At 49.8% G+C, this 27,769-nt stretch overlaps 2 protein-coding genes across 4 annotated transcripts in view; one reads left to right on the plus strand and one right to left on the minus strand.

Annotated features, from left to right (window-relative positions):
• The window catches only part of LOC119379294 (U-scoloptoxin(11)-Sm5a), a 194,092-nt gene that overhangs the window by 159,981 nt on the left and 6,342 nt on the right, over positions 1–27,769 (minus strand). The window lies entirely within an intron of this gene.
• LOC119383257 (uncharacterized) lies at positions 16,901–27,743 on the plus strand. Its single transcript, XM_037651323.1, has 3 exons — positions 16,901–18,736; positions 18,915–21,572; positions 27,630–27,743. Exons 1-3 carry the CDS (start codon positions 16,901–16,903, stop codon positions 27,741–27,743), a joined length of 4,608 nt encoding a protein of 1,535 aa, XP_037507251.1.

Genomic DNA, 27,769 nt, shown 5'->3' on the forward strand with positions numbered 1-27,769 from the left:
CAAATGTCTCGGCAGTGCATTCTTGGGGGTTCACGTATATTAAGGGGAGTATGCAGTGCCCATGGAGTCTTCTGTGAAAAGGTCTTTAAGTAGCGTTAATCCAGTTTGCTGCAGCTGGAGTACAATAATGGGCCTGCATGCACACCAGCTGTAGCGGCGTTCAGAAAACACATGCGCCACGCGGGAGCCGGCGCGTTCATCACACTTCTACATTCTAGCCACTGTAAAGTGGATAAGAGAGGAAGAAAACATCGCCCGCCGTTCACGCCAGGCAGTCGAAGCAGTCGCAAACGTCTTTTTGGAGCCACTGGCCACTTCTGTGTGCGTGCACAGGATTGCGGCAGCAAAATGAAAAGACACTCTGCAACAACGAAGCAAAGGAGTCTTGCGTCTTACTTCAAGAAAGTTCGAACCGATGAAGCGGACGGAGAAGAACCGCCTCCTTCGAAGGATAAAACTTCGCCCTCCTCAGCACTGGTGGAAAGCCAAGCGCGTCCGAACTTCTGTAGCGACTCAGGAGAATGCACCGGTTTATATGAATCACCTGAGAACGAACACAAGCAGGACACCCATGCGCCGCCGGGAAATGATGGTGGCCGCAGTGCAACTACTAGTGACCTTTGTTCTACAGTCAACGCTGGGCAAAGTGACGCCTTTACCACTGGGCGCCCAAGGAAGGTGAGTGGCATGGCACCTACACATTCTGGTTCGCCTCCCCTCACACGTCTCTGATCTCTTCACTGTCTCTGCTTACGTACGGAACGACCTAACCTGCTGCCATTCCCGTCGCCGACTTCGCGCTGGCGACGCTACAGTGGCAGCTTGTAACACATACATACCGTTTTTGAACCGCGGTTACATTGTGTTACTTCATCAGGAGCCGTTGGTCGCGGTGTCCCCGGCTTTGGTGGTGCTATTGTCCAAACTTATTTCTTGCTTTAACCAGAATTTGAGGTTGACATACCAATTTCTTTATTTGGGTACAAATAATTGAAAAGTACCATCGAATTATTACAAGTAAGCGATGTACTTGTTTTATTCACGAAAATAAGCCAGTATAAATCTTAAAAAATGGCAGCCGTTCTACACGCAAACCCCCCCCGAAAAAAATTCCTGGGTACGGCCCTGGTTGGACCGAAGTCAGAACAACCTGCAAATTGTGATCGTTGGGTGACGGACAAGTTTTCAGAATCTATGCAGCAGTTCTGGTAAGAAGCCCAGCTAGAGGCCTTAGTTTCACTCGAATTTATTAAGGCGAAAACCTTAGATGCCTCATCAAACGCAAGAAGTGACCTCATCAAACGCAAGAAGTCACAGATGGCCACAATCTGTGACGTTATCATGACGTCACATAACGTGACGTCACATGATGAAGTCATCACATGGCGTCGACGTTTGGTCAAAGGTGGGCGGATCACGGAGGCAGTGCAAAACCACGTTAGGTGCACAACGCTTTCGGAGGGTAGCGGGGCAGGATCAACACAATCGACTGAGAAGAAAAAGAAGAAAATGGCTCTCGCCTTCGAGTCGTCTTAGGTGAATCCATAAAAGACCATAAAATCCATAAACTCCATAAACCCATAGACCATAACTCCATAGACCATAAAATCCATAAAGTTTTATCTATATGCCTTACAGCAAATCTCACAAAGCCAAGAAGTAACGTGGCTGTGTGGTAGAAGACCTCCTCACAAATAAAAAAAAACACTTTGGTAAAGACATCTAGAACATTTTCGACGTGTTGGCCTTCTGTTAGCAATGGCGAACGCATCCCAATGTACTTGGTTCTCGCTACGCTTGCAGCCAATATCTAATTTGTTCTTGTACCTTGAACGGGTCAGTCAATTCTTTTCAACTAAAAAGAAAGGAGATGGACTAAGTTGTTCTTTACTGAACCAAGAGGTACAATTACGCAATAACTATGAGTACTGATTAGAAGGCGCACGACGCTCATTCCACTGACTTTCCTTCACTTTGCTGTGAACGCTTGGGATAAAGTGTTGTTGAGTCATGTCCTCCATCGTAATTCGGGACTGAACGGGTTCTAAACAATGTGGCGCGAAGGCAGTGCGTCGTACGCGCTCATCTGTGATGGAGCGGTTCAGCAGCTGGACCTACAAGCAGTCATGGGCACGTTACCAGTAAAAAGTAAGTGTTACAGTTACCTAAGCCAAAAAAGTAACTGTTACAGTTACAGTCTCTAAAAGTAACCTGTTACAGTTACAGTTACTGTGAAAAAGTAACGTCGTTACTTTTCCGTTACTGTATAAAAAATCTAATAGATCACAAATCAAATGATAGAATTTATTTAATAAGAACGTACGAAGGCATGCGGGTATACTCAAAACTGCACCCTGGACGAAGGAAACGGAAAAGGGGGCTCAACACAAGCAATCATTTTGTACGCCTCATACTTGAAGTGGAAAACGTGGTTGATGCGCTGGAACGACGGCAGTGTCCAAAGATGTTTCGGCGCATGTGAAGAGCAACGGACAGGGCATCACGGGTGGAGACGACGTCCATTGCGTCTGTTCCGTACGTTCAAGGTGTGTCTGACTCTGTTCGGAGAGCTTCGCGCCCGCTGGGCATACAAGCCGTTTTTAAGCCCCGTTATTACATATACCTTGGGACATGTGTTCGCGAAATCCAAAGACCGCACACCTGCGGACGATCATGGCGGTGTCATCTAAAAGTACGACGCGGGCATCGGCGAAACGGACAGGAAAGGATCAACGAGGCCTAAAGAACACAAACGGAATGTTGCTAAAGCAACCCATGCAACGCGTTCTAAGACCGATCTTGTTAATAATATCTGGGGTTTAACGTCCCAAAACCACGACATGATTATGAGGGACGCCGTAGCGGAGGGCTCCGGAAATTTCGACCACCTGGGGTTCTTTAACGTGCATCTAAAAGTAAGTACAAGGGCTTCAAACATTTTCGACTCCATCGATAATGCAGCCGCCGCGGCCGGGATTCGATCCCGCGACCTTCGGGTCAGCAGTCGAGCGCCACAACCACTATAGACCACCGTGGCGGGGCAAGTCGGAGCTTGCTGAACACTGCTGACGCTGGTTTGTGAACGAAGGTGAGGGAAAAGAAAACTCCTAGAATCGTGGTTTACTCTCTGCGGCGCATCGGCTTGCAAAAACGACCCCGGCCCCCCACTAGACATTTCCAAGGACGTGTGACTAGTAGAGTGGTCGACCTCGGTCTTTTTTTTTTTTTCGGATGCCACCTGCATAGGAGGCGAAACGTCTGTCATTTTGTTAATAATTGTTGCGTTAAGTCGGAGTGAAAATTTACCACCAGTTCCAAAGAAGTTTTAAAAAATCTCTTCGCTAGTTCACGGTATTTCTGGCTCTTAGCCGTTTAACGTTTTGCTGGTTTCTAGCCACCTATCAAACACGATTAACATGGCGTCCTAATGCTCCTCCACCCAAGAACGGAGCTAGACGCTCAAGTGAGAAAAAGAAGACATATATGCCGAAAAAAAAAAAAAACGGACGTGAACTTAGCACTCTGTTTAGTTGCAACATGCTTGATTTACATGATGCGTTAATGACCGACCACCGACCTCGGTCTTCTGCAGGGAAGATCATCGTCTTTTAGTGACTGTGAGGGGAGCCCAATTCTGAAAAGTTGAGGGCTGGAGATGATATGGTAAAGAATAAACTTCGAAAAAGTGAAAAGCCTTTAACGAGTGTTGCTGTTGGATAATTTTTTATAAGGACAGAAGTAATTGTAACGGTATTTCCTTTTACAGTTGCTGTGAAAAAAGTAAGTGTTACAATTACAAGTTCCTCCAACTAAAAAGTAACTGGTTACAGTTACAAGTTTAACTAGTTACCGCTAACGCGTTACTAGTGACAAGTTACTGCCCATGACTGCCTACAAGGCGCAGATCGATGGCGTAAAGCTGCATAGTGCTTACACCAAATAATGTGACGTTTTACGGCAATCGCAGTTGATCTGGCATGTTATGTCATATAGATGTTTTTAACGCTTCACATTGCAGATTATATTTTACCAGCTATAATGTGCATAGCGCCCTTTCCTTAAGTGACAACATATAATAAAAAAAAAAAACGGCAAGAAGTGGAAGATGGAAGCTTGCGATGAAAAAATCCGTAAACAGGGGGTGGGTGCTCGAGCCGACGTTTCGACAAGTGGACTTGTCTTCTTCAAGGCTGGAACTGATTTCCTTAGCTATCGTGTGTATTTGCTTCGTGCGCTCTCCACCACAAGGGAGATGGGGAGGGCAATGTTGCCAGAGTGGGGATGGGGCAGGGAGAGGCCGCCGTGACGAACTGGGCGAGTCATTAGGAAGGCGAAAAAAAAGCAAAAAAGGAGCAAAAAGCGGGGGGGGGGGGGAGAGGGGAGGGTATACGTTTCGCTGACTGATTGTCAGTTGAAGCACGTGACATTTGAACAATAGTAGGTTCGAAATTCCTTGAAGGGCTTAACTCTCATTGGTTTTCGTTGTGTATGTACCATACCGAATAGATTCAAGAGCCCCCTCAAAAACGTTAATACCTGCTGGCTGGAGTGTATTGAACTTGTGAATAAGGTATGACTCCGTATATTTTCTGTCTCTTGGGGGCCGGAAGTTTGACTGAAATATGTAAGGTTTGAGATCTTCGAAGTTGTGACCTGCTACATTAAAATGCTGTGCCACTGCTTTGGGTAACTTCGCCGTGTCCGTGCGATGCCCGTTTAATATTTCATTAACAGGTTGTCCCGTTTCGCCAATGTACCGTTTTTGACAATATGAACATTCGGTCATGTAGATAACATTTGAACTAGTGCAGGTAAAACTAGATTTTATATGATGGACGTAATCACTTCTGGTGTTTTCAACTATAACACCATCTTGAAGGTGTTTACAAGTCTTACACCTTGGACGAGAACAAGATGTTATGTGGGCAGTAGAATGAGGGTTTACTTTTGTATGCACTAACATGTCCTTAAAATTCCTATCGCAGCGATGCACGAACTTTGGTACTCCGGGGAACGCTTTTCTAAGGCGCTCGTTGGTTGCCAGTATTGGGTAATACTTACGGAGGATATTACTTATGTTTGGTAGCGCATTTGAGTATTTGGTTATAAATGCTGGCGGCTGGTTGGGCTGTGCTACGGGGGCCCTTTGAGCTGGTGATGATTTCCTATCTAGTTGACATGCTTCGTTGTAGACCTTGTTTAGAGCATCTTGAGGGTAATTTCTTTTAACTAATGTTTCCATTAGGTTGCTTAAGTGGTGAACGTAGTCACTGTCATCGCTACAGATCCTTCTTATACGCCTCGCCTGTCCTACAAATATCCCGTGTTTGCAGTGTCGCGGGTGATGACTAGTGTATCTAGGCATGAACCACCAACTAGCCCAACTTTCGCTATTATTACATCCCAAGCTAGGTATGTCTGTCGGCTGTCTGTCGGTTTTCTGTAAAGCGTCGTCTTTAATTTTCCTGCTTCAATAGAAACCGTCGTGTCTAGGAAGGTAATTTCACTGGAAGAATGGTGCATGGTAAATTTAATACTAGAGTAAAACTTGTTACAGTGGTCAATGAATGCGTTTAGTGCACTTACGCCATCTTACCATATGATAAATATGTCGTCTATGTAACGGAGATAGGTGGAATGCTTCACTGGACAAGATTCCAACAGCTCTGATTCTAACTGTCCCATAAAAATGTTGGCGTATGTTGGCGCAAAAGGGGGTCCCGTACTAGTGCAGAAAGTTTGCAGGTAGTAGGACGAATCAAATTCAAAATAATTTAGCGTCAGGACTGATCTCAGTAACGATAGGTAAACTTCAGCATTGTGTCTTTGCTTGTTTTCTATAAGTGATTTTGAGACCGCTTCAATCCCTTCAGCGATTGGTATATTCGTATACAAGGAGCAGACGTCTAATGTTACCAGAATGGCCTGATCCGAGAGTGTTAGTGTTTCGTTAATAGAATCTATTATTCGAAGGAAATGAGGTGTATCTTGAAGAAAAGACGGCAGGTTAGATGGTATTTTAGATAAATAACGATTTAGAAATATCATAGCGATTCAGTAGGTGTATTGTTGTTAGATGCTATAGGCCTGCCCGGGATTTGCGCGATAAGCAGTTCATCTATGGACACCTTATGAATCTTCGGAAGAAGGTAGAAGCGGTCTGCTTGCTTGTTTTTAGGCATCAGGAACCGGTGCTCAAAGTGTGTGATTAATTCCCTGGCTAGAAAATCCGTCATCGTATGTTGTATGCTTTTACTATATTCTTGAGTCGGGTCCCAGGCTAATTTTCGATAGTTCGTGTTGTTGCTGAGTTGTCTGATAGCTTCGTTTTTATATTTTTCTATAGGCCAGATTACTATACTACCACCCGTGTCCACTAGTTTTATAACAATGTCCTTTCTGTTTGAAAGTTGTTTCAAGACCTCGTGTTCTGCGTAAGTTAAGTTCTTCGGCTTTCGACTCCGTTTAGCTGTGCTCAGAGTTTCCCTTGACACTAGCTTTATATATTGATCTTGGCATTGTTCTGTATCTGGTGTCCAAGTGCTTGGCGGACGCAGAGTCACTGCTTCCGTCTTCCGTATCTGCCTTATCAAACAAGAAAAATTCCTTGATGCGCAAACGTCTTGAAAACTCAGTTATATTGTTGTGGAGCTCGTACTCGTTCACTGCATTGTTTGTGGAACAAAATGTAAGGCCGCGCTTGAGCAGATCTACATCGACTGGACTTGTGATATGTCTACCACTTCGCTACGGCGTTCTGGGTGTTGGGCCGGAATTGCGGAGCTTTCTACCGTGTTCATCGAATTATTGAGGGCAGAGTTCGTAGCGTGATTTTCTTTGCGCTTTTCCTTGATCAGCAATTTATCTTCTCTGCGTTCTAGAAATTGGGCAAGTTCTTCAGTTGCCTCTTCAGCTAGTTTAACGCTATTAAGTTGGTTGGTTATTAAAGCAAGTTGATTTCCGCAATGTTCTTTTAAAATGTCTAATAATGACAAAGACGCGCTTTCTAAAATGCTGTTCCATTTCGCTAATAGTTTAGGCGGTAGGGTACCAAGAGCACATCTGACCTTAATTTTAAGACCTTTCGGAATTTTCTTTTCTTTAACGTAGCTACACTCTAAGAAAAAAGAGAGTCAAAAGAGGGTCATGGAACCGTGACTCTCCTCGGGTGTCCATCTGACCCCTTTTGGAAGGTACAGGCAGAAAAAAAGAGTTCGCATTTGGGAAGGAGTCACTGGACCCTCCTGAAGCGCGTTTCGATTGGCTTCGGTATACGGAAGAGCCGCCGTATACGCCATACATATCGCACGCTCGCCCTTTGGCGCCGTTGTAGCGCATTGCTCGGCGACGCAGACGGGGTTGGCGCCGGGGTGGCGCGCCGCTCTCCTCTCTCAGTCGTCTCAGTCTGCTGGTCTATTGGAATGCGTTGCGTGGATGAGTTGGTTGCGCGTCTTCGGTGGTATTGACGCCGGCTCCGTGCACGAAGTGACGCTTGGAGGGCGGAATATTCATGGAGCTGTGGATACGGACAACGGGCGCCAGTTAACGGTGAGTGTACTGCTTTCGTAGGCACTAATTATACAGCTTTAGCTGGGCGTCTGCAGCAGCTCTGCGGAAGTTATCTGCCAGCCATTTCCAACAGCAGCCTGTGTCCGCGGGGCTGTTGCGGATGGCCAACTATAGCTGTCAGTTAACGAGTTGCCACCGTTATGCGCGTTGCTGTACAAGCTCCCATAAAGTGAGCGATGCAAACAATAATCAAAGGTCATTTCTTGCTGATCGCACGCCGTGTCTGCACTACTGAAGGTGCAGATGGCGTTTTGAGATGCCCTTTAGTCTACTTCATAATAACATTTCCATCGACCTTGTGTGTGCGGCGTGCTTCCACGCGTGGGAACGTGAAAAAAAAAAAGCCTGTGTACAGAACGCTCAGACGCACTATATGTAATGGTTTTTGTTGGCTGAAAGACGGTAGTTTGAGGTGCAGATATAGTACGGTGGCTTCCAGAAAGTACGCGGTAGTCATTCAAGTTGGACACGCCTCGCCGGTGAAAGTGAAAAAGCTCTAGACTTTCGACGGCGCGCGTTGTTGCGGCCGCCGGCGTGCACTCTTTTCCCTCGTTTCTGTTTGCTGTTTTCGTGGTTTGCATACAGTGCGATGACGTTGGGCGTTATAACAGAATCGAGTGAGTGTACGTGATTGTGGGAGTTATGTGCGCTAATTCTAGCATTTGACATGCCTGATCTCGACGTAGACGGCGTACGCACGCGCTGGGTGTCGTTCGGGCCCTAGTACTCGCATCTGTTTATCTGAGTATTTAAGGATGGGTTACGTTTGTAAAACGTGCGGTCAATAACCGCTCACGGCATGCCCCTGGCCGCCGGAGGATGTGCTTTGTTGTTTTGTTGTTAGCCTTTATTATGTCTGTGTGAACCACTTATTGTGTAGGTTGTGCAAACCTTTACTGCAATTTCATTTTCTCATCATAATATGACGTTCTGCTTTTCAGATACCGTTTTTCATGGTGCTCACGCTGGACAGGAGCGACAACCTAGCAAGCCACAAGTCTGATGCTTCCAGCCGTCACCACTTTTTGATTTATTCTTAATCACAAGGAATAAATATGGAAACATGATGGCGATTTCTGCTGTTCATTTAGCACCATATGACACTGTGCACATCACAGTCACACATTTTAGTTGGCTATACTCATAGAAGCATGTAAATGAGGAATACCCAAACTTCTTAATTGGAAATCACAGACCATCTTTTCGAGCTTTCTGTATAACTTTGTTGGAAAATATGTGTTGTTTGGACGAGTTTTATTAAAATAATGCTAAAACTGAACTATTCTTTTTTTACAGTCGCTGGGCAGAACGGCAAGTATTATTGGACTTGCTTAAAATGAATACTCCACTATTTTCAACAGTAGTCGCGCAAAAGTAGAGCAAGGATCAAATGAGTAGCTTAAACTACTTGTGGAGTCGCTTGATGCTTTGGTGTGGGTCCCTTGACCCCCCTAGGATCGTTACCGGCAAGAGTCGTCCGACTCCCTATGAGTGAAAACGTGATCCTCCCGATGAGAGTCTTTGCACTCTTCCTAGAGGGTCAGGGGACTCTTCTAGAGCGAGCCGACCCTGACCCACCAAGAGAGTCACCGTGACTATTTAAAGAGAGTCGTATACGTGGCAAGTCAGAACTCTCCGAAAAGAGTCACGCATACTCTTTTTTTTCTTAGAGTGTAGAGTACTCTAGCTACGTTAAAGAAAAGAAAATTCCGAAAGTTAAGCCCTTCTAGGAATTTCGAACCTACAATTCGTAAAATGCCACGTGCTTCCACTGACAATCAGTCAGCGAAACGTATACCCCCCCCCCCCCGCTTTTTGCTCCTTTTTTTTTTTCGCCTTCCTAATGACTCGCCCAGTTCGTCACGGCGGCCTCTCCCTGCCCCACCCCCACTCTGGCAACATTGCCCTCCCCATCTCCCTTGTGGTGGAGAGCGCACGAAGCATATACACACTACAGCTAAGGAAATCAGTTCCAGCCTTGAAGAAGACAAGTCCACTTGTCGAAACGTCGGCTCGAGCACCCACCCCCTGTTTACGGATTTTTTCATAACATATATTTAAAGAATTCAGTAATTCGAAAAGTATTTATGAAAGCTTAAAAAAAAAATAAAATATTTTCATGCCCTTCCAAACCACCGTGCATGTAGTGATTTGTCTGAAACCCGAGTTATGTGTGAGAAATAACCGCGCAGTTCCGTGTCCTGATTACAAAAACACGAATATATGATGGGTAAGAAAAGAGGGCTTCTGTCGTTTGAAACTAACAAGACGAGGTGTACTTCCATACGAAAGGAGATCGTTCTTTCTCGGAGCGAAGTTGGGAGGGCTGAGCTCGACGAGAAACGAACCAAAAAAGTTTAAGTGATCGTGTGAGGCCTTATTAAAGGTATCTGGGCTCCTGGTAAGCGCTCTTTGCTTAAGGGATTTTAATCCGTAATAAAAGCGAATAAAAAACTACGCGCTCGAAGCGAAAAGAAAGGAATGGGACATATAACAGACGCAGTAATACTTTGCGCAGTTTAAAGCAAGGAAAACGTAGCGCTGCTCTAAAATATTCCTTAAATTTCCATTATTTATGAGGGTTCTCGGTGGAGAGTCGGCCCTACGACAATTACTTCAGAAACGCAGCCAGTTTCTCAATCCGGAAAAGCAAAAGAACTTAAGGCGTTACCAAAGTATCATGCAAACAGCCAGAAATATAAAGGAAGATGCGAACATGTTTTCATACTCTTCAATCCCTGCTGAAGCTTATTTTGTATTTTTGTTTGAAAAAAAGCGCTAATTTAACGAGCGGCACGAACAGTCTGATGCCACCTGACTTGCTTTGCGTTTTTCGCTAAAATTCTCCCCTATTTGATACAATTTGTAGTTACGCGTATATCACTTCAAAATGTTGTATTTCGCCGACTGTGTACGTCACTACGTCTCTCTGACGACTTCCTCATCCGGGCGATACACATGACTATAAAGGGGCCTCGTCGATAGCGCTTTTTTTTTTCTTTTTTTTTGTAGAAGGCCAGCTCAGAGTTTCAGAAAGCCCGAAGCAAATGCAAGGCCACGACCGTCTCAAGAGCTTTCGATTTTACGGTACTAGGCGCAAAAAAGCGCGCGGCTCTACATTTTGGCAAGATGTAAGGCTGACGAACTTGAGCACACCGGAGCGTTGCTGCGTCCCGAAGAAAATGGGCAGGAAAGCATTATATGTGTCATATATTTTTATCCACTTCCCTTGGGAGTGAGCGGATTCCACAGGTCGCCTGGGAATACGTTCTGATAGTGCATACCGACGTAAAAAGTGACAACCATGTTAAAATGGCTATAGTTAGGCAATACTGCGAAAAATGTGTGTTTTGCAATATACAAGGGTACTTAAGAACTATCAACTGCGGACTTCCTCATAGAAGCTAAAGCTCCCTAGTCCGGCTAAATAGACCGAGGCACTGTGTGTGTGTGTGTGTGTGTGTGTGTGTGTGTGTCCACCAGCCGAAAATGTTAAGCAAATTAGCGTTTCTAAAATGTTTCTCGTCCTTTTCCTGCATCAATTACGTCAGCTGAAGTTCAAAAACCACCCATCATTTCCAATGAAACTCGTCTGGAGAGTGCTGCAACCTGGGCTGCGAAGAGATTATCTATAATACGCCGCTTTTTCGTAGTTTACCAGGCTTTCTTCTTAGCTAAAGATGTATTTCATGAAAACAAAAACTGAATTCACGGGCTGCTCCTTCATGCGCGCAAGAAACACCCTTCAAGAAAAGCTCCTGCGAAAAAGCAAATTAAAGTGTGCACAAGTGACGTTTGATACTTAGTTAAGTAAACACATTGGAAGACTCAGGTATCTGAGTATTTAAACGCACCTGAAAACAATGCACCATTGGTGACGACGGTGTTCGATGTGCAGCTTACTGAGAAGATCGATTTTCAGAAAGCCAACAGACAATGTGTAGAGGTAAAGAACGTCACGGACATGCCTAATAATTTATAACTAGCTAAAAGGCCTCCGGAATCTTAATAAAACTCAATGAAAACAGAATGAGAGGAAAGCCAACCTGACCGCAGGTTGTAGTCTGCCCACGACACATATAGGTTTTATGAATCTATGCTACGGCTCTACCTCTATCCTCATTCCCTGCGACTACCTAGCCCCACAGCTGCTGTGTGGCAGCGGTTGTCAAGGCGAGTTATCCTCTCTCTAGACACGAAAAAACTTCCTCCATGTTCGGGTCGCAGTCATCAATCTACTCTTCACCACCGCGCACTCGAGAAAGCCAACATAATTAGTTAGTCGATACCGAGCCGCATGGCGGCATTCAATGAGGGTGCAGATGAAACCGGTTTATTGGCCATCGAGGTGTCTATTGTGTACCAAACACGACTGTCGGGAACCGACGAAGCAACGATGTTTCCCTTACTCGTGAATGTTGAATTTAGCAACATATGAATCTAAAGCTTTCATCCGCGTCTGTCACTGCGATTTCTCTCGGAGTTTCCGCGAGCTCAAGAAACATAACAGAACAGATACTAAACAATGCTGATTCATTCCTCAGTTCCGCATTGAAAAGGGTGATTAGTCATATCCGTTGGGACTTCTTTCATTACGGGGTTGTTAACAAAGCGCTCTCGACAGCGCTTGGCAAACTGGACGAATTTCCCTGACGGAGGAGAGAACCCTCAGACATTTATCAACGCAATGTTCACCGCAGAACGCTCTAAACGCGTTTCTCAACTTCAGGACAGATATAGTGTGCGGCGAACTTTAAGTTACCCGCTTTGCATCGCGTTAGGGAGCGCACCCTTTTTCTCAGTTTTGCTTTTCTCTTTTCTCCTGGAGCCCTTTTTATTTCTTTTACTGATTTGCGTAGCACACGATACACAACCATTATTTACACTGGCTAACCACTTCTATTCTTAATCATTTTCTTTCATGTTCCTAGTATTACGTTCCAACCGACACGTGCGTTTAATGAATGCCAGAATCCGCCACATCACTTTCTTTTTATTCTCTGCACGGCCTCCGGTTTTCCTCACTCGCACTGCACGTCTCATAATTGCACCTACGACTGCACGATGGTCATTCGCATACTGCTTCTTAACACGGACGTAAGTGTGTGTGTGTGTGTGTGTGACAGTTTCATTTTTTCACCACTAAGCATGTGTCTGTCTGTCTGTCTGTCTGTCTGTCTGTCTGTCTGTCTGTCTGTCTGTCTGTCTGTCTGTCTGTCTGTCTGTCTGTCTGTCTGTGTTCCTTTTCTGAGGAAATGGGTGTATGCAAAGCCATACAATAATTATCGAATTTAAGTGAGACCGCTTCATTTTCTCACTAAGCATGTCATCAACTTTCCTAGAAACGTGAGAGCGACGTCCATATCTTCTCGGAATGAAGATCCTTGTTACGGGGCGCCTCGAGCATAGATGTTGTAAAAGGTTGCAGAAACACTCGCTTTAGTTCAGAAAGCACGTACGACAGTCCTTTACGTCTGCAGAAGCCTTAATGGCGTCCTTTTATAGCTTTTAACGACTGCAGTTCAAAGGCATGCTTCTTTACCAAGCTTATCCCACTAGAAGTGACGCACGCTCCTGAAAAAGAGAGAGAGAGAGAGAGAGAAACGCTCCACTCTTTGCAAGCTGTCATTCATTCTTTTTCCTGACATTATATCAGTTTTCCCTGACATTATATCAGGCGTTAGAGAGGATGGGGCATTCCTGGAAAGTGGTCTAGCCTTATGTAGTGAGTCGAGCTTCTTGTCCAGCAAGAGCTTCGGTCAAGCGTGATCCCCGTAACGTTTTTCGCAACGCACTAACAGATCAAAAGATAAGTGGCTGGCAAAGCCTACGTTGTTAGAAAAATTACACCATCTCCCGCTAAAGGGGACCATGAGGCGATGCGAAGCCGGAGCACTTGCACGATCGCGTTCCGTTGGCGTTCGTTGGGCATGCTACCGACCTCGCGTCGTGGAACGCGAAGAGGAACGCTACGCGCGTCGTATCTTCCATCTAGCCTGGCCGTTAATTCTCACAGGGCGAGCGGGGAACGCGGCCTACAGGCGGGCGAGAGGGGGGCAGCGTAGGAGAGGAGAGAGAAGGGGAGGGGACGCGCATGCGCTCGAGCTCATCGCGGCGTTGAGCAGGGGAGAATTTCGGCATGTCTAGCCCGCGTTTCAGAGGAAGAGTGGAAAGGGGGAGGGGAGAAGGGGAGAGGGAAAGTGGAGAGGGGAAGGGGAGAGGGAAAGTGGAGAGGGGAAGGGGAGAGGGGAAGTGGAGAGGAGGTGTGTGGAGAGGGTATGCGCATGCGCAGTAAGGGTGGTCAGAACGCACACCACCACCACCACCACCACCACCACCGGATTGAGCTCCGCCTTAAGATACTTCGCATCTAAAAAGAGCTAGCTTTATTTCTAAGCCGTAAAGAAATCATCACCGTCAGCCTACTTTACGCCGGCTCCAGGGCGGAAGGCTCTTCCCAACGGGCTCCAATCGCCCCTGTTGTTGCCCGATACGATTACATTGTACAACGAGGCTATATATGACTCGTTGGTGGGATTTGTTCGTGTCCGCCGACAGGAGACTCTCAGAAATAAATGCAAACAAAATGAAATTTTCTGGCGGGGCTGGATTTGAACACGGGCCCCACACTTCGAAGGAGAGTGTCTTAACCACTGGGCCACACGCCCATGCTTCCGGAATGTGAATATATGTCAACCGTATGAATGCGTTGTACCCCGACTACAAGACAAATGTAAAAACATTCTCTATGAAGGTTTCGCTGACTTTCGTGGTAGGGGTATTAAATCCCTCTGCAGGACAAGATCTCAAGCCGACATGGAGGAGTGTACAGCCGTCAGCACGCTTAACACGAACGCTCCGCAGCGTGGCCTGGACTGGTTTGACTGATGCCAGCCGCGAAGTGCTGGGCGCTGTTGCCGAGATAATACGTCAGTATACTTGGATAGTACGTCGGCATGTATTGGTAACATCTCGGCAACAGAACCCAAAGGTACGCGGCGCTGGCGTCAATCAAATTGTTTCAGGCCACGCTGCGGAGCGTTCGTGTTAAGCGTGCTGATGGCTGCACACATAAGAAAAATTCCGGCTTTGCGAAAATGTTATGCCATACGTGCGTTCCGGTTTTAAGGGGCCTCTCAAGAAGCTGACGAACGCTAGAAAGAACACGCCAACAATACAGAAAATAAATTAGTTCCTAACTTTGTTGAAAATTCTGCGTAACCTCTGCGTCGCGCGGTAAACAGCTTTGCTGGTCACCCATCTTCACAGAGTGGAATGGCTCCTCACTTTATTTTAATGTCTTCCCAATTCTATTGCGTCACCTAATTAATGTTCTGTGTCTATGTATATCTCTTGATTCTTCTTCATACCCATCTGGAGTGGCATCTGGAGTGGACTTCTGCAGTACTCACTAAAGAAGCTGTCTCTTTCATCTCCATTTTTTCTCCTCTTAGTTTCAACTGGGATATCGGTTATCCCTGTTCGCTCTCTGATCAAAACAGCCGTCTTTCTTTCTCTTGATGTTACGCATGCCATTTCCGTTCCGTCGCTCGCTCCGTTCAGCTCAGCACCGTAACCAATGAACCATTGTGGCGGTAACCTTTCGTGAGTCGAGTCCCCTGTTACCGAGTGACCTGAACGAACATGCGTGCACAGATTTAAAGGCTGGTTGCGAATCGTTAATTTTCGCTCTTTCTACTGGCTATTCATCATTGCTTTTGTATTGTCCGTATTGATCTTCAACACTACCTCAACACTTTCCCTGTTGGGATTATAAATGACTTCCTTCAATTGTTGAGGAGCAGAATGCGATCTTCAAACCGTAACGTGCCGAGATAATCTCTTAGTCCGTTTCGGTCTAGTGATTTGAATACGTTTTCTAAGCATACTGTGAACGGCATTGCCTGGCCAATGTCTTGATCGTTATTTTTTCGCTTTTCATGTGGCTAAGCAAGGTAGCTATGTAGTCTATAGATACTCGTTAAAGTACTCAAATGTTTCCTGTACCAATTAGTGGCGCAAAACCTCAACGACGCAGTGCCCGACCTTTTGCCTTCTTTCGCAAGTCACTCTTGTCTTGTTGAGCCCACAACGTCTCGTAAAAGTAGTACAACGCCTATAATGCCTGTACTACTGTTACTTTATATATCGACTTAGCTTCCATAACGACGCATGCTACGCTTTAATTGATTCTATAGAAGCCATCATTGTTCCTGCTATGTCTTTCTGAATTGTAAATCCTGCTCCGCATTTGAAAGGCCTCCGTAGCACGGGACGCAGCCGCAATGTTTCATAAAGTTGGTCATGCCCGGTTGTATGGAACTCTCGCTTTATACATATATCACGTATTGATAAGGAATTTCATGGGGCACGGGGCTGTACTGTATGATTTCTTTTAGGGGTGAAGCTCCTTATGCCGTGGGTCTGTCCATCCTCCGTTTGTTCGTTTGTTTGTAGTAGCCACCTCTAGTTCGTGAGAAGCGCGCGTTCTGGTATGCAGTAGAAGAAGACGTTGACGAGCGAGACTCGTGCATGTTCGCCTGTGTGGCGTTCTTTCTTCTTCACTACGTCTCGTGTTTTCAACGACGCCCGAAGACAGCATTTCAGAAGTAACGCGCCATGAGGCTCCCTCTTGACGCGCTTTTTAGATGTGAAGCATCTTATAGCGGAGTTCAATCCGGTGGTGGTGGTAGTGTGCGGCGTGACCACCCTCTCCAACCATCCCCTCTCCCTCTCCACTCCCCCTCTCCCACCACCTCTCTACTTCGAGTTTCCCCTCTCCCTCTCCACTTCCCCTCTACCATTTCCCTCTCTCCACTTCCCCTCCTACTCTCCCTTTTTCCTCTCTCCCCTCCCCTCTCCCCCTCCCCCTTTTCCTCTCTCCCTTCCCCCTCTGAAACGCGGGCTCTACATGCCGAAACGCTGCTTCGCATCGCCTCAGGTCCCCTTTAGCGGGAGATGGTGTGATTTTTCTTTCGCTGGAAGACAAGGCTACAGAGACCCACCCACGAGATAGCCGTTAACTTTGCAGTGGTCGAACGTCTTGGCAAAAGATTGCCGTTCTCTTATGTTTTCTTTACTTGTTGCCTTCTGTAGTTTCCCGCCTACCATGTAAGCCTAGCTGGTTTTATGTCAAGCTTGTACACGATGTGGAACGGGACCCCATACTTAGCTGAAACAAGCCTCACCCTTCACTGTTTGAGTTCTTTCGACCAGAGTGCTCATCACGGACATTGCATTTGGATCACTGTCACCGCTTTCGTGACCTGAATCCTGCGACAGTGTCTTCTGTCACCGGCGCGTCTCTGACGCAGCCGTCATCACGGCTACCATGGCAGAGGAGTCTCCACCATCTTCGGCGACGCCTGTCGAACGCGCACGGCGCTCCCTCGTTCGCACATCGTCGCACAGGCGTTCGGAGAGCGTCGCGTGTACCCGTATGCTGTGGAACCTTATCGCCAACGCCAACACGGTGCGGTTGAGACATGAACAAGCGCAGCGACTCTACAAGGTCGTCGGCAAGCAACCTACGGCGGTTCACCTACCGGCGCCTGCTGCCGCAGCCAATGCAATCGCAAGGGGCCTGGCGACCTCGGGAGCCTCCTGCCCAACCGTCCGCACCGCTGTCTCTTCGGATACTTCGGCTGCACTTCAAACAGCCCTTCCCGGCGTTCCCAACACAGTCGGTAGGCCCATGACTTCTTCCGCGCTCGTCTCTGACTCGCGGAACGTACCACTGCCGGTAGACACGGAACCTGAGCTCGATGACATGGACACTACGTCTACGCGCAAGCGTTCGCGTCCTAGCGAGTCGGGCAGCGACGACGAGGGTGCCTCGCGCAAAATGCAAGCAGTAGCAACCGAACGTGTCACGGTTATGTCGCCTACCGCACCGCCAAGTGATACGGTTGCCGAGGAGCAACCCGACACCCCCGACGCCGATGGAACCAACGAGAACGAGTTTCAGACCGTGTTCTCAAAATCGCAGAAGCGTCGCCAGCGCGCCTCGACGGCTCCGCGACCAGTTGGGAACATCGGCTCTCCCACCGCACCTGCGGCCACTCCTGCCGCGCACCCGTCTACTGCCCACGTTGTCCCTGAGCCTGCCAAACCGCCCACTGCGACTCAGGCCGCTTCTACAGGAGTGCTTGCAGCTGCAGACACCATGCTGCGCTCTGCCTTGTCGCCGCTGGATTCCGGCACAGTTCTTTTCCGACCGGCCAACGCCGGTGCTTCCTTTCACCGCACCTCCCGCCTTGCCATTGCGCAAGCTCTCTCTGCGCTGCCCGGCGTCAAGGAGGTGCGAGTAAACACGAAAAAGAACATCGTGGCAGCCGACGCATCTACAGCAGAATTGATGGATCGCCTACTGGCCACGTCGGAGCTCGCGGGAATACCCGTGACTGCCCGCCCTCCCGCTGACCGCTCACAAAGCAGCGGTGTGGTGCAGGGCGTCGACGGCGACTACACTGACGAGGCCCTGCTGGCTGCAGTGACGTCCGAGGTGCCGGTGATTGCAGCCAGGCGACAAGGGACATCACTGATACTGCGGTTCGCTTCCCCCGTCCCTCCCGCCCGTGTCCACCTTTTTCGCATGGCGTTCGAAGTGAGGCCATCCCGGCCTCGTCCACTTCAGTGCCTGCGGTGCGGACGCTATGAACACATCACTGCAGCTTGCCGGAGACTAGAGCGGTGCCTGCGTTGCGGTAACCACCATGGGAAGGACGCCAGCTGCACCAGCAAGGTTAAGTGCCTGCACTGCGGTAGGCCACATTCAGCTGACTCCGCGGAATGCCAGCTGTGGCAAAGAGAGCGGCGCCTGGCCACCATCAAGGCGTCATCTCCCACGTACCTGCCTCATCGCGAGGCTCAAGCAGCCTTGCGGTCAAGCTCTAGTGGGACGAGTGGTCCTCAACTAAACCAGACCACAGGCAAGAGCTACGCTGCAGCGGTGGGAGCTCCATCGAAGGATCCGCGCCCAACAGGCGCACAACAGCGGGAGCCGCCTGCTGGTCCCAAGAAGCAGGGCTCAGCCAAGCCTCGCCCACCCACGAAGGCAACCTCGCAGCCTCATGCTGATCAGGAGAACGCAAACCTGAGGCTCCTCTTAAGGGCAGTTGCGGACCTGCTGCCTCCTGAGAACCAGCTGCGCTCCATCTGCCTTCAGGCAGGTGGCGTGCACCCTCCTAACAGCCACCATGGCTAACAATCATCTGCAACCAGCAGGGAACCACCGCCGCCGCCGCCCGTGTGTGCTTCAGTGGAACGCTAACTCGTTGCGGCGGCGGCATGCAGACCTCTCCTTGCACCTCTCGCGGAGCGAGTATGACGTGCTCGCTTTGCAGGAGGTGTACGTAGCAACAGCCGACCTGCGACTTCCCGGATACATCGGCTACCATAGCGCCACGTCATGTATCCTCGACTCGTGCCAAGCCGCGCCGTGCATGGTGAGTGCACATCCCCAGGGTCGACCACGATGTGCGGTGTACGTGCGACGTGAACTACCACACGCGAACATTAACGTGGCCGATGTCACTGGGGGTGCCCTCGAGTGTTGTGCTGTGACAGTGCGGTTACGTGGTGTTGATACGACAGTGGCCTCTGTGTATGTGCGTCCGGGACAGCGGTGGAACGCCGCTGATCTGCTACAGCTGACGGCTCGACTCGGACACAACTACCTTCTATGTGGTGACATGAACGCTCATCACACCATGTGGGGGAGTCGCACCTGCTCGTCACGAGGAAGGGATCTGGTGGACGTTATCCGTCAACTGGGCCTGCAAGTCCTGAACACCGGGTCCTTCACCTTCGTCCGCAAAACAGGTCGACCCTCGTGCACCGCCATCGACGTCAGCCTGGCTAGCGAGGGAGACCGGTACCACTGGGCAACGCAGCCTGACTGCTGGGGTTCGGACCACCTGCCGATCGTCATCACACCGGCGGGAGGGAAGATCCCAAGGACCAGGCAGTGCAGGACAGTCGATTGGCGAGCTTTCCGGCAGCAGCTCAAAGAGGCCCCGAAGACACAGGACTTCCTGGATCTGGTGGCAGCAGCAGCGCAAGCAGCCACAATCCAGTCCTGGGTGCCCGAGAACCATCCTGTGCCAGACCTCCGCCACCTGAACTTACGGGCTGCCAGACGCAGGGCTGAGAGAAAGTACCTAAAGGCCCAGCGCCCAGATCATCGAACACTTTTCAACCGTGTCGATGCGGTATGCCGGCGACATGCCAACCGTCGCAGACGGCAGAGTTGGCAGGGCATCTGCCACTCTCTTAGCCAGGCGAGAGGTGGCGCAAAAGCATGGCGGCTTCTACGGTCTCTCGTCATCGGACCAATGGCGCGGCAACCCGTACTTGCAGTGGCCATCCGCTTGGGCATCAGTGAGCAAGAACTGGCAGAACGGCTGGCCGATCGCTTCGCGGCACTGCCATTAGCCCGACCTGCGGCCATCACCACCACGCCTACCCCCAAGCCGCCGCAAGGCCACCACCCTGCCTGGACTGCCAGCCAAATTGCAGCTCTGTGCCAGGAGCCCATTTTCGAGCACGAGCTGAATGCTGCTCTGGCCAGAACCAAGCGCCGAAGTGCCCCCGGCGCCGACGGCATCACATACCAGATGCTGCGTAACCTGGACGTGGCTGCACGACAACGCCTGTTGAGGGCTTTCAATGACGTTTGGCAGAGCGGCACCCTACCTGAGGCCTGGCTGACTGCTGTGGTGGTGCCCGTCCGGAAACATGGCCGCCCTGGTGCAGCCATTGCATCCTACAGGCCCGTCTCTCTTACCTCTGCTGCCTGCAAGCTCATGGAAGCCATAGCTCTGGCACGCTTGAGTTGGATTGCTGGGGCAACGGAGTTCCTATCAGAGCAGCAGACAGGCTTCGGGCGCCACCGCTGCACAGCAGACTCAATTGCGGACGTCGTCTCCACCCTGGAGGAGGCTAGGAGCAAGGGCGAGGTGGCCCTCCTTGTACTGCTGGATGTCCAAAGCGCTTTCGACGGCCTGCCACATATGGTCATAGAAAGTGCTCTGGACGCACTCGGCATCACGGGCTTTCTGCGTGCTTTCATCCGTGCCTTCCTAGCCGGACGGACCCTCCGGGTTAGAGTTGGACGCGCGGTCAGCGATCCAAGGCCAGTGACAGCCGGCGTCCCACAAGGTTCTGTCCTGAGCCCCTTTTTGTTCAACTTGGTGCTGGCAGGGCTACCTGGAATGCTACCGGTTGACAAGCGCTACCCCACGCAGTGCTCCTTGTACGCAGACGACGTGGCACTGTGGGTTAGGGGGCCCAGGCGGAACCTCACTACCATCAGGCGCTCCCTGCAACGCTCCCTGGATGCTGTGACCTCTTTCTTCAGAACGATCGGGCTGATCGTGTCCCCCACGAAGACGGAGGCGCTGCTGGTTCACCCCAGAGTCGCTGCGCGGAGGGCCATCCGAAGGCTTGTGTTGGGAGACCGGCCAATCCCGTGGAGCAAGGCGGTGACGTACCTGGGGCTAAAGATCGATCACCGCCTCACTTGGATACCAGCCGTCAAACTCGCGACCTTCAAGGCCACCAGGGTTCAGACTGCTGTGGGCAAGCTGTTGAGCAGGGGCCAAGGGTGCACCCCGCGACTGGCACTTCAGCTCTACCAGGGGGCTGCAACGGCAGTGCAAACCTACGCACTGCCTCTGGTGCAGCTGGCGCAACACCGCAAGGAGCAGTTGGAGCGGCAACACCGCATGGCGATTCGGCGCTTCATGGGACTCCCGCGCCAGTCGCCCGTGGCTGCTTCATTGGCAGAGGCCCAGACGTGGCCGCTGTCTCTCCTTATGCTGCGACAGGCGCTGAATCATGTGGACCGTCTCCACAGGGCCCCAGGGGGCGATGCCCTGCTACGGAGACTGCGGAGCCGACCAGCTTCACGAATGGGACAAATCTGCACACTCTATGAAGAACTGGTGCCCGCGGCTCCCTGTCCTATCCAGCCCCCTCCACCACACCAGCAGCCTCTGGACGTGCATTTGGAGCTGGGCAACCTCAGCAAAAGGCGAACACCGGTGTGCGAGCTCCACCAGACAGCCGTGGCGAAGCTCCACGACAGGCTGCGGGGGCACCTCCTGGTGTTCACGGACGGGTCAGTCCGGGACAGCCCCCGCTCGGCCGCGGCTGCCTGTGTCATACCAACGACTGGGACGACCATCCGGTGTCGCCTTCCCTTCCACGCCAGCTCCACTGCAGCAGAATTGGCTGGCCTTCACTTGGCAGCTGACTACCTCGCTGCTATGTCACCCCAGCTGCCCGTGGCGATCCTGTGCGACTCCCGGCCAGCCCTACAAGCGCTGCTGCAGCCAGACCAAGCCGGCATTACCGTGGCGTTACTGCACGCCAAGCTAACCGCCATCAAAACTAGCGGTGTGCGTCTGTCCCTTCACTGGCTTCCCTCGCACGTTGGGATAGCCGGTAACGAGGAGGCCGACGCCGCCGCTAAGGCAGCACACCACGGCGACACCCCAGTCACCAAGGCGATAGCCCTGTCGGACTACTCCCGGCAACGACTGCGGCAGCTGCTTCCAGCGGCCCACCCTGACACGCGCGTGGCAAGCGGCAAACCACCGCCACCCCTACCAGAGACCGGCCTGGAGAGACGCGAGCGGTGGCTACTGCTTCGCCTGCGGACCGGCAGTGCTTGGCCTGCGGCACGCATGTTTTCCAAGGGTCGCTGCTCATCGCCTGCGTGCCGCAGATGCGGTGACGATGAAACTTTGGACCATATAATTTGCGCCTGCCCTGCCCTGGCCGCTGAACGACGGTTGATGGTGCGCCGCTATCGCCTGCTCGGGCTCCCTGCCACAACGGTGGAGGACTTTCTCTTTCCTGCACGTTCAAAGCTGCAAGCCCTGCGAGCCTTCCTCGAGTTTGCGGCTTCTGCGGACCTCGCCAGCTTATAGACGAGCCCTTTGGCTTCGTGCTCCCGCCTTCGTGGACAAGACACACTTGCCACGCTAATCACTCCTTCTATCTTCCTTTCTTCTATCATCTTTACTTCCCCTTCCCCATTCCTAAGGGCGCTGAGCCGTGCCCCCGCGACGGGAGGCAGAAAATAGCGCCCCTTTTCATTTCTTTCACGAATCACTCTCTCTCTCTCATACTTACTGCGGTGGACGTTCTCTATCTTACCGAGACGAGGAACGCCAAAAGACCGTATATCAAACGACACGTTCGAGTCGTGTGCATGGATGATGCAGAGCGTCCTGCAGGTGGTGTGGCCGTATACGTCAAACAGACAGAAAAGGCACAAGATCTGAAACTACTACCAACGACACAGAGCCACAACGGTGAATATGCTGCCATCGATTTTAATGGATGCATCATCATGACCATGTACCTTGCACCCAATTTGTCGAGCGGGAATATCAAGACATTCATTGACACGGCATCGTGTAATTATGACAAGTACAAGAATAGACCATTTGTGTTAGTTGGTGACCTGAATATCGATATTACCGAAAAGAACAATGAGTGGTTAATACAACATATGGCAGCCAAATATGCTCTCACGTGCACGTACTTTGATCATATGAAACCAACGACCATCCGAGGGACGCGTATAGACCTGGTATTTTCAAATTTCCAATTGCAACCCGTACAGGAACCGCTATCCCTTCATTTCACGGACCATAAAGCCGTGATAATGAAGGGACAACGCAGGCCAAGCATCATCTAATTAAGAAAAATAAAAGTTCGATGTTTGTAATATACACACAGTGTTTCTCACTCTTTATATGACGATTGATGGGGCGTTACACAGAAGATTCACGGTTTACCGATGATATCCTCCGGAGCTTCGCCCCACTCATCATCATTCACCACGGGGATATGCTGTGATGTTTTTTCGCTACCGGCACCGAAAGAGACACAGATTTCTCAGAAAGAGTGCCAGACTTCACCCACTGATTAAACGCCACGCGCTGTTCCCACGGAATAAATCATGCTTACGTGACACTCAATATCTGGTGTTTGCTCTGTAACGGACGGAGTAGGAAACCCAAGGCGCAAAAATAAGCATCGGAAAGGCAGCTGTAATGGATGCTTCCGGGCCATCCGTTCGCATTCTTCTTCCACACCAACCGTTCCTATGGAGACAGTGAATCCAGGTCAGCTCTCTCCTAGAGTTACCTGGGCTTTCTGGCTCAGCGATTGTTCCTGTGCCAAATGTTGCAGTTTATAAATAGATGAAAGGGAAGATGAGCTGCGGTGGGAAAAGTATTCGCGTGAACGACAGCGACATCAGACCGCCTTCTTCTCTTAACATGTCGCCTACTACGTTATTCATCCTTTGTTTGTATTCGGGAGCCACTCATTTCTTCGTATCACCGCGGCTGTTCGGTGGCTATGGCTGCTGCCGCATTCTCACCGCATTCTCACAGGAGCTGAATGCAAGAACTCTGGCACACCGATCTTTAATGAAACGTTCTTGAACCGCAAGTACCGAAAATTCATTCAAACTCCTCCATCATAAAAAAAAAGTTAGGGCGCCCTTCCACTCTGTGAACGTGGACGACCAACGAGCCACATCACACAGAGTTATACAAGGGTACATGTATTTATTTTATCATTTGGTAATGGCGGCAGCTTTGCGATTACTGCAATAAACAATGATTCAATCGGCTAAAACCTTACCCACATTCTTGGCCAGAGTTAAATCTATACACGACCGTTGTTGAGTGACATGGGTTGGCGTGGCACTTCGAACCAAACTCTTCTAGCGCAACCTGAGTGATTTAATACTTGTCTGGCTTTAATATGGCCACATTGAAGTCTCTAACGATGATCCCAGACGTAGTGGCATCACGGCTAATCCATGCAAAGTTTGCGGTCATGAACGTCTCGATATCACCTTTGGATGTCCCTCGAAATAACCTGTGGATATCGCACTTCCGTCTTTCGTTTGTGCGGCACAGAAATCCTAGCAGGTGGTCGCATCGTCCTCTTGCGAGTGACGGTTGTACAGTTGTACATGCATTTTATCCTTTTGCGAATATGGCAAAGCCGCCTGCTCGTGAGTGCATGTATTGTCAACAAAGAATTCGAGTATACCCATCGACTTTAAACAATGCATCTGACCACGTTTACGAGTGACACAAGACAGGCATATCTTTCATGACATCATGCGACAGATACACGGAGTGTAGTCGCGTCGAGCGAATGTTCAATGCAGCTAGTGCAAGCGAATGGGGTTCTTGATGCAGAGACTCGACTTGGTGTCTCACTATCTCCGGGATCAGCCCACGCTCACCCTTTCACGCGATATCGTTAAAGAGCTCGTTTCACGGAAATTCCGGCTTCAGCGTCGTTGGCTGTGAGCGAAAAATTGGCGTTGTCCGTGAGCGAAAATTCGAGATAGATGTAAAAAAAATAATAAAAAATATTCGGTCCGAGTGAGAATCGAACCAACCAAGGCCTTCTGCGTGGCAAGCAGGTGTTCTACCACGGAGTTGCCCCAGCGCTTGAAACTGCTTCGTAGAATAACGCTGTAAGAATGCCATGTACTGGGAGGAGTCTCCTTAACTCATGTAATATTGCGTGACAGAATTGTAGAACCGCGCCAGGCGTCAAAGCTTGTGAATTGTGCAGCGAGTGGGTGGTTTAAAGCTGCCCACCTGTTACAAAGTGTGCAGCTGCACAGTTGCGCGTGGCACCTTACAGACGCGTAGTGGGTACTTCGCCAATTCGCAAAAGTAAGAATTATGGCGTAGTGGGCACTTCACAACTGCACATGCAGCAGACATTCTAGGATAGTTTGAAACCGTCATTGTTACGCGCAGAAATGTTCCTTTCCTTGCAGCACGGTTGAAGGCGATGCGCATGGGTCCCGATTACGCTATTGCGTTCTACTCTTAAAGGCGAAGCTCAAGCGTTCAAGTATTTTTTTAGTATTATTGACGCACGAGCACAAAAATACATCAAACACCAGCCATACGCAACTTCGCTGCAATACTTTTCATAGACCAAGTGCACGACTAAAAAGAAGTATCAGAATTCATCAATATACCTTGCCGTCAATACGTTCTTCTGTACACAGAAGGACGTAATGACAGAAGGTCACGTCAGTGACGAAAGACTAGTGACGAAGGCTACCGCTGCTCATCATGTTTTTCACTTCTTCAAATGACTATACTAAAAGCGAAAGCATTAAATTTTACGCTAACTGCATCAATCAGCCAACATATTTGATACTTTATCATGTTCATCCACGACAAGATTTTACGCGCTCCGTTTGGCACACAGCAAGTAGCCAGAACAACCGGCAACACTACTTTAACACTTTACTACGTTTTCAGATGCCGACCGGACTCCTCCAAAGAAGAGGCCGCTCTGCTTAGCCGGTTTCAGCTAAGAGCGGCTTTCACGAAGTCCATTTCTTTTCGCATTGGAATGGCTGACAAAGCGTTTTGTGACGACTGTGGTAGCGAGGATATTTTTTACCCATTTCTCATTTATCTTCCGTTGTCCTTTTCATGCTATGTATCTGCTGTGACTGGGCTATATGGGCACTTTGGTCGCTGCTTAAAAAATACACCATTTCCCGCTAAAGGGGACCATGAGGCGATGCGAAGCCGGAGCACTTGCACGATCGCGTTCCGTTGGCGTTCTTTGGGCATGCTACCGACCTCGCGTCGTGGAACGCGAAGAGGAACGCTACGCGCGTCTTGTCTTCCCTCTAGCCTGGCCGTTAATTCTCACAGGGCGAGCGGGGAACGCGGTCGGCAGGCGTGCGAGAGGGGGGCAGCGTAGGAGAGGAGAGAGAGGGGGAGGGGACGCGCATGCGCTGGTGTTCATCGCGGCGTTGCACAGGAGAGAATTTCGGCATGTCTAGTCCGCGTTTCAGAGGAAGAGTGGAAAGGGGAGGGGAGAGGGGAAGCGGAGAGGGGGAAAGAGGGAAAGTGGAGAGGGGGAATGGGAGAGTGGAAGTGGAGAGGGGAAATGGAGAGGGGGAGAGGGGAAGTGGAGAGGGTATGCGCATGCGCAGTAAGGGTGGTCACGCCGCACACCACCACCACCACGGGATTGAACTCCGCCATAAGATACTTCGCATCTAAAACATGCAGGGTCCCTTATGCACACACCTAAGACGGCAAGAGCCATCTTCTTTTTCTTCTCAGTCGATGTATTGTTCCTGCGCCGCCACCCTCCGAAAGCTTTCTGAACCTAATGTGGTTTTACATTGCCTCGAGGATCGGAAGGACTTCACTTGGTTTTGCACTGCCTCCGTGATCGGCCCCCCGTTGATCTAGCTAACATGCATGGGATGACGTCACAAATTTTGGCGATCTGTGACGTCATCACGTGATGGTGAGTTTTTTGCATCGCTCGTGTGGACGCCGACGGGAGACGTCGACGCGGGACTCCGGTCAATTTTCGCGCTTCATGCATCTAAGGCTTTCGCCTTAATAATCGTGCTTCTGAAGACGAATCTATGCTCGCTTCGGTTTGGTTATCAGCAAATACGGCGCTCGCGCAGACCTGTGTCGTGGCATGTTCATTTACGGAATTAGAGTGAGCGCAACGAAAATGACCAGCTCTCAGGCCCAGGCTCGGCAGACATTCATTTCGCCTCGTCTTTGGGCTCTATCGATGACAGAGGATGTCGAGAAACGTGTCTTTTGCTTCTTCCAGAAATAGGATACGTTTTCTTTGTTGACCTTGGTTAGGAAAGTTGTGCCAGCTGTGGTCGCCTGCTCAGTGGGCCCTCTTTCAAAGACCGTTCAACATTTACTTTCATCTAAAGTTTGGCGCGCATTCTTGCGTAACTTGGCTCATCGATGCGCTAGCCCCTACCCGAGCTGGGGAATCCTTGCTGCAATATCAATAATCAGATATTCAAATGAACTTAAGAAAGTTGAGGTCTACGTTTACACCACAGAAAATCTATAGAAACATCCAAACCACAAATTAAAATAATAAGAAAACGATGGCTTTAGATTATGCAAAAAAGAAAAGGAAAGTGAATTGATCGCCCAGCTTTGAAGAGGAAATGTCTTCAACTTTTTCTCTCTTTTTTTGCGCCACAGCAACCTAGTCACAAGAGCATGTCGGATATTCTCCCCATGTATCGCCATGGCCAGACTGGAAGTCTGGCCATGGCGATACATGGGGAGAATATCCGACATGCTCTTGCCCCCTGAGGAAGGGACCGAATCGGTCCCGAAAC

The sequence above is a fragment of the Rhipicephalus sanguineus genome, chromosome 1 (genome assembly GCF_013339695.2).
Source record: "Rhipicephalus sanguineus isolate Rsan-2018 chromosome 1, BIME_Rsan_1.4, whole genome shotgun sequence".
NCBI lineage: Eukaryota > Metazoa > Arthropoda > Arachnida > Ixodida > Ixodidae > Rhipicephalus > Rhipicephalus sanguineus.

Bases quoted from the DNA above. Each gene is read 5' to 3' on its own strand.
- LOC119383257 (XM_037651323.1), top strand. From the start codon at position 16,901: ATGGCAGAGGAGTCTCCACCATCTTCGGCGACGCCTGTCGAACGCGCA. The intron at 18,737-18,914 runs GCAGGTGGCGTG...CTCGCTTTGCAG, and splicing joins TGCGCTCCATCTGCCTTCAG to GAGGTGTACGTAGCAACAGC. The intron at 21,573-27,629 runs GTGCATTTGGAG...TTTGCGCCACAG, and splicing joins CACACCAGCAGCCTCTGGAC to CAACCTAGTCACAAGAGCAT.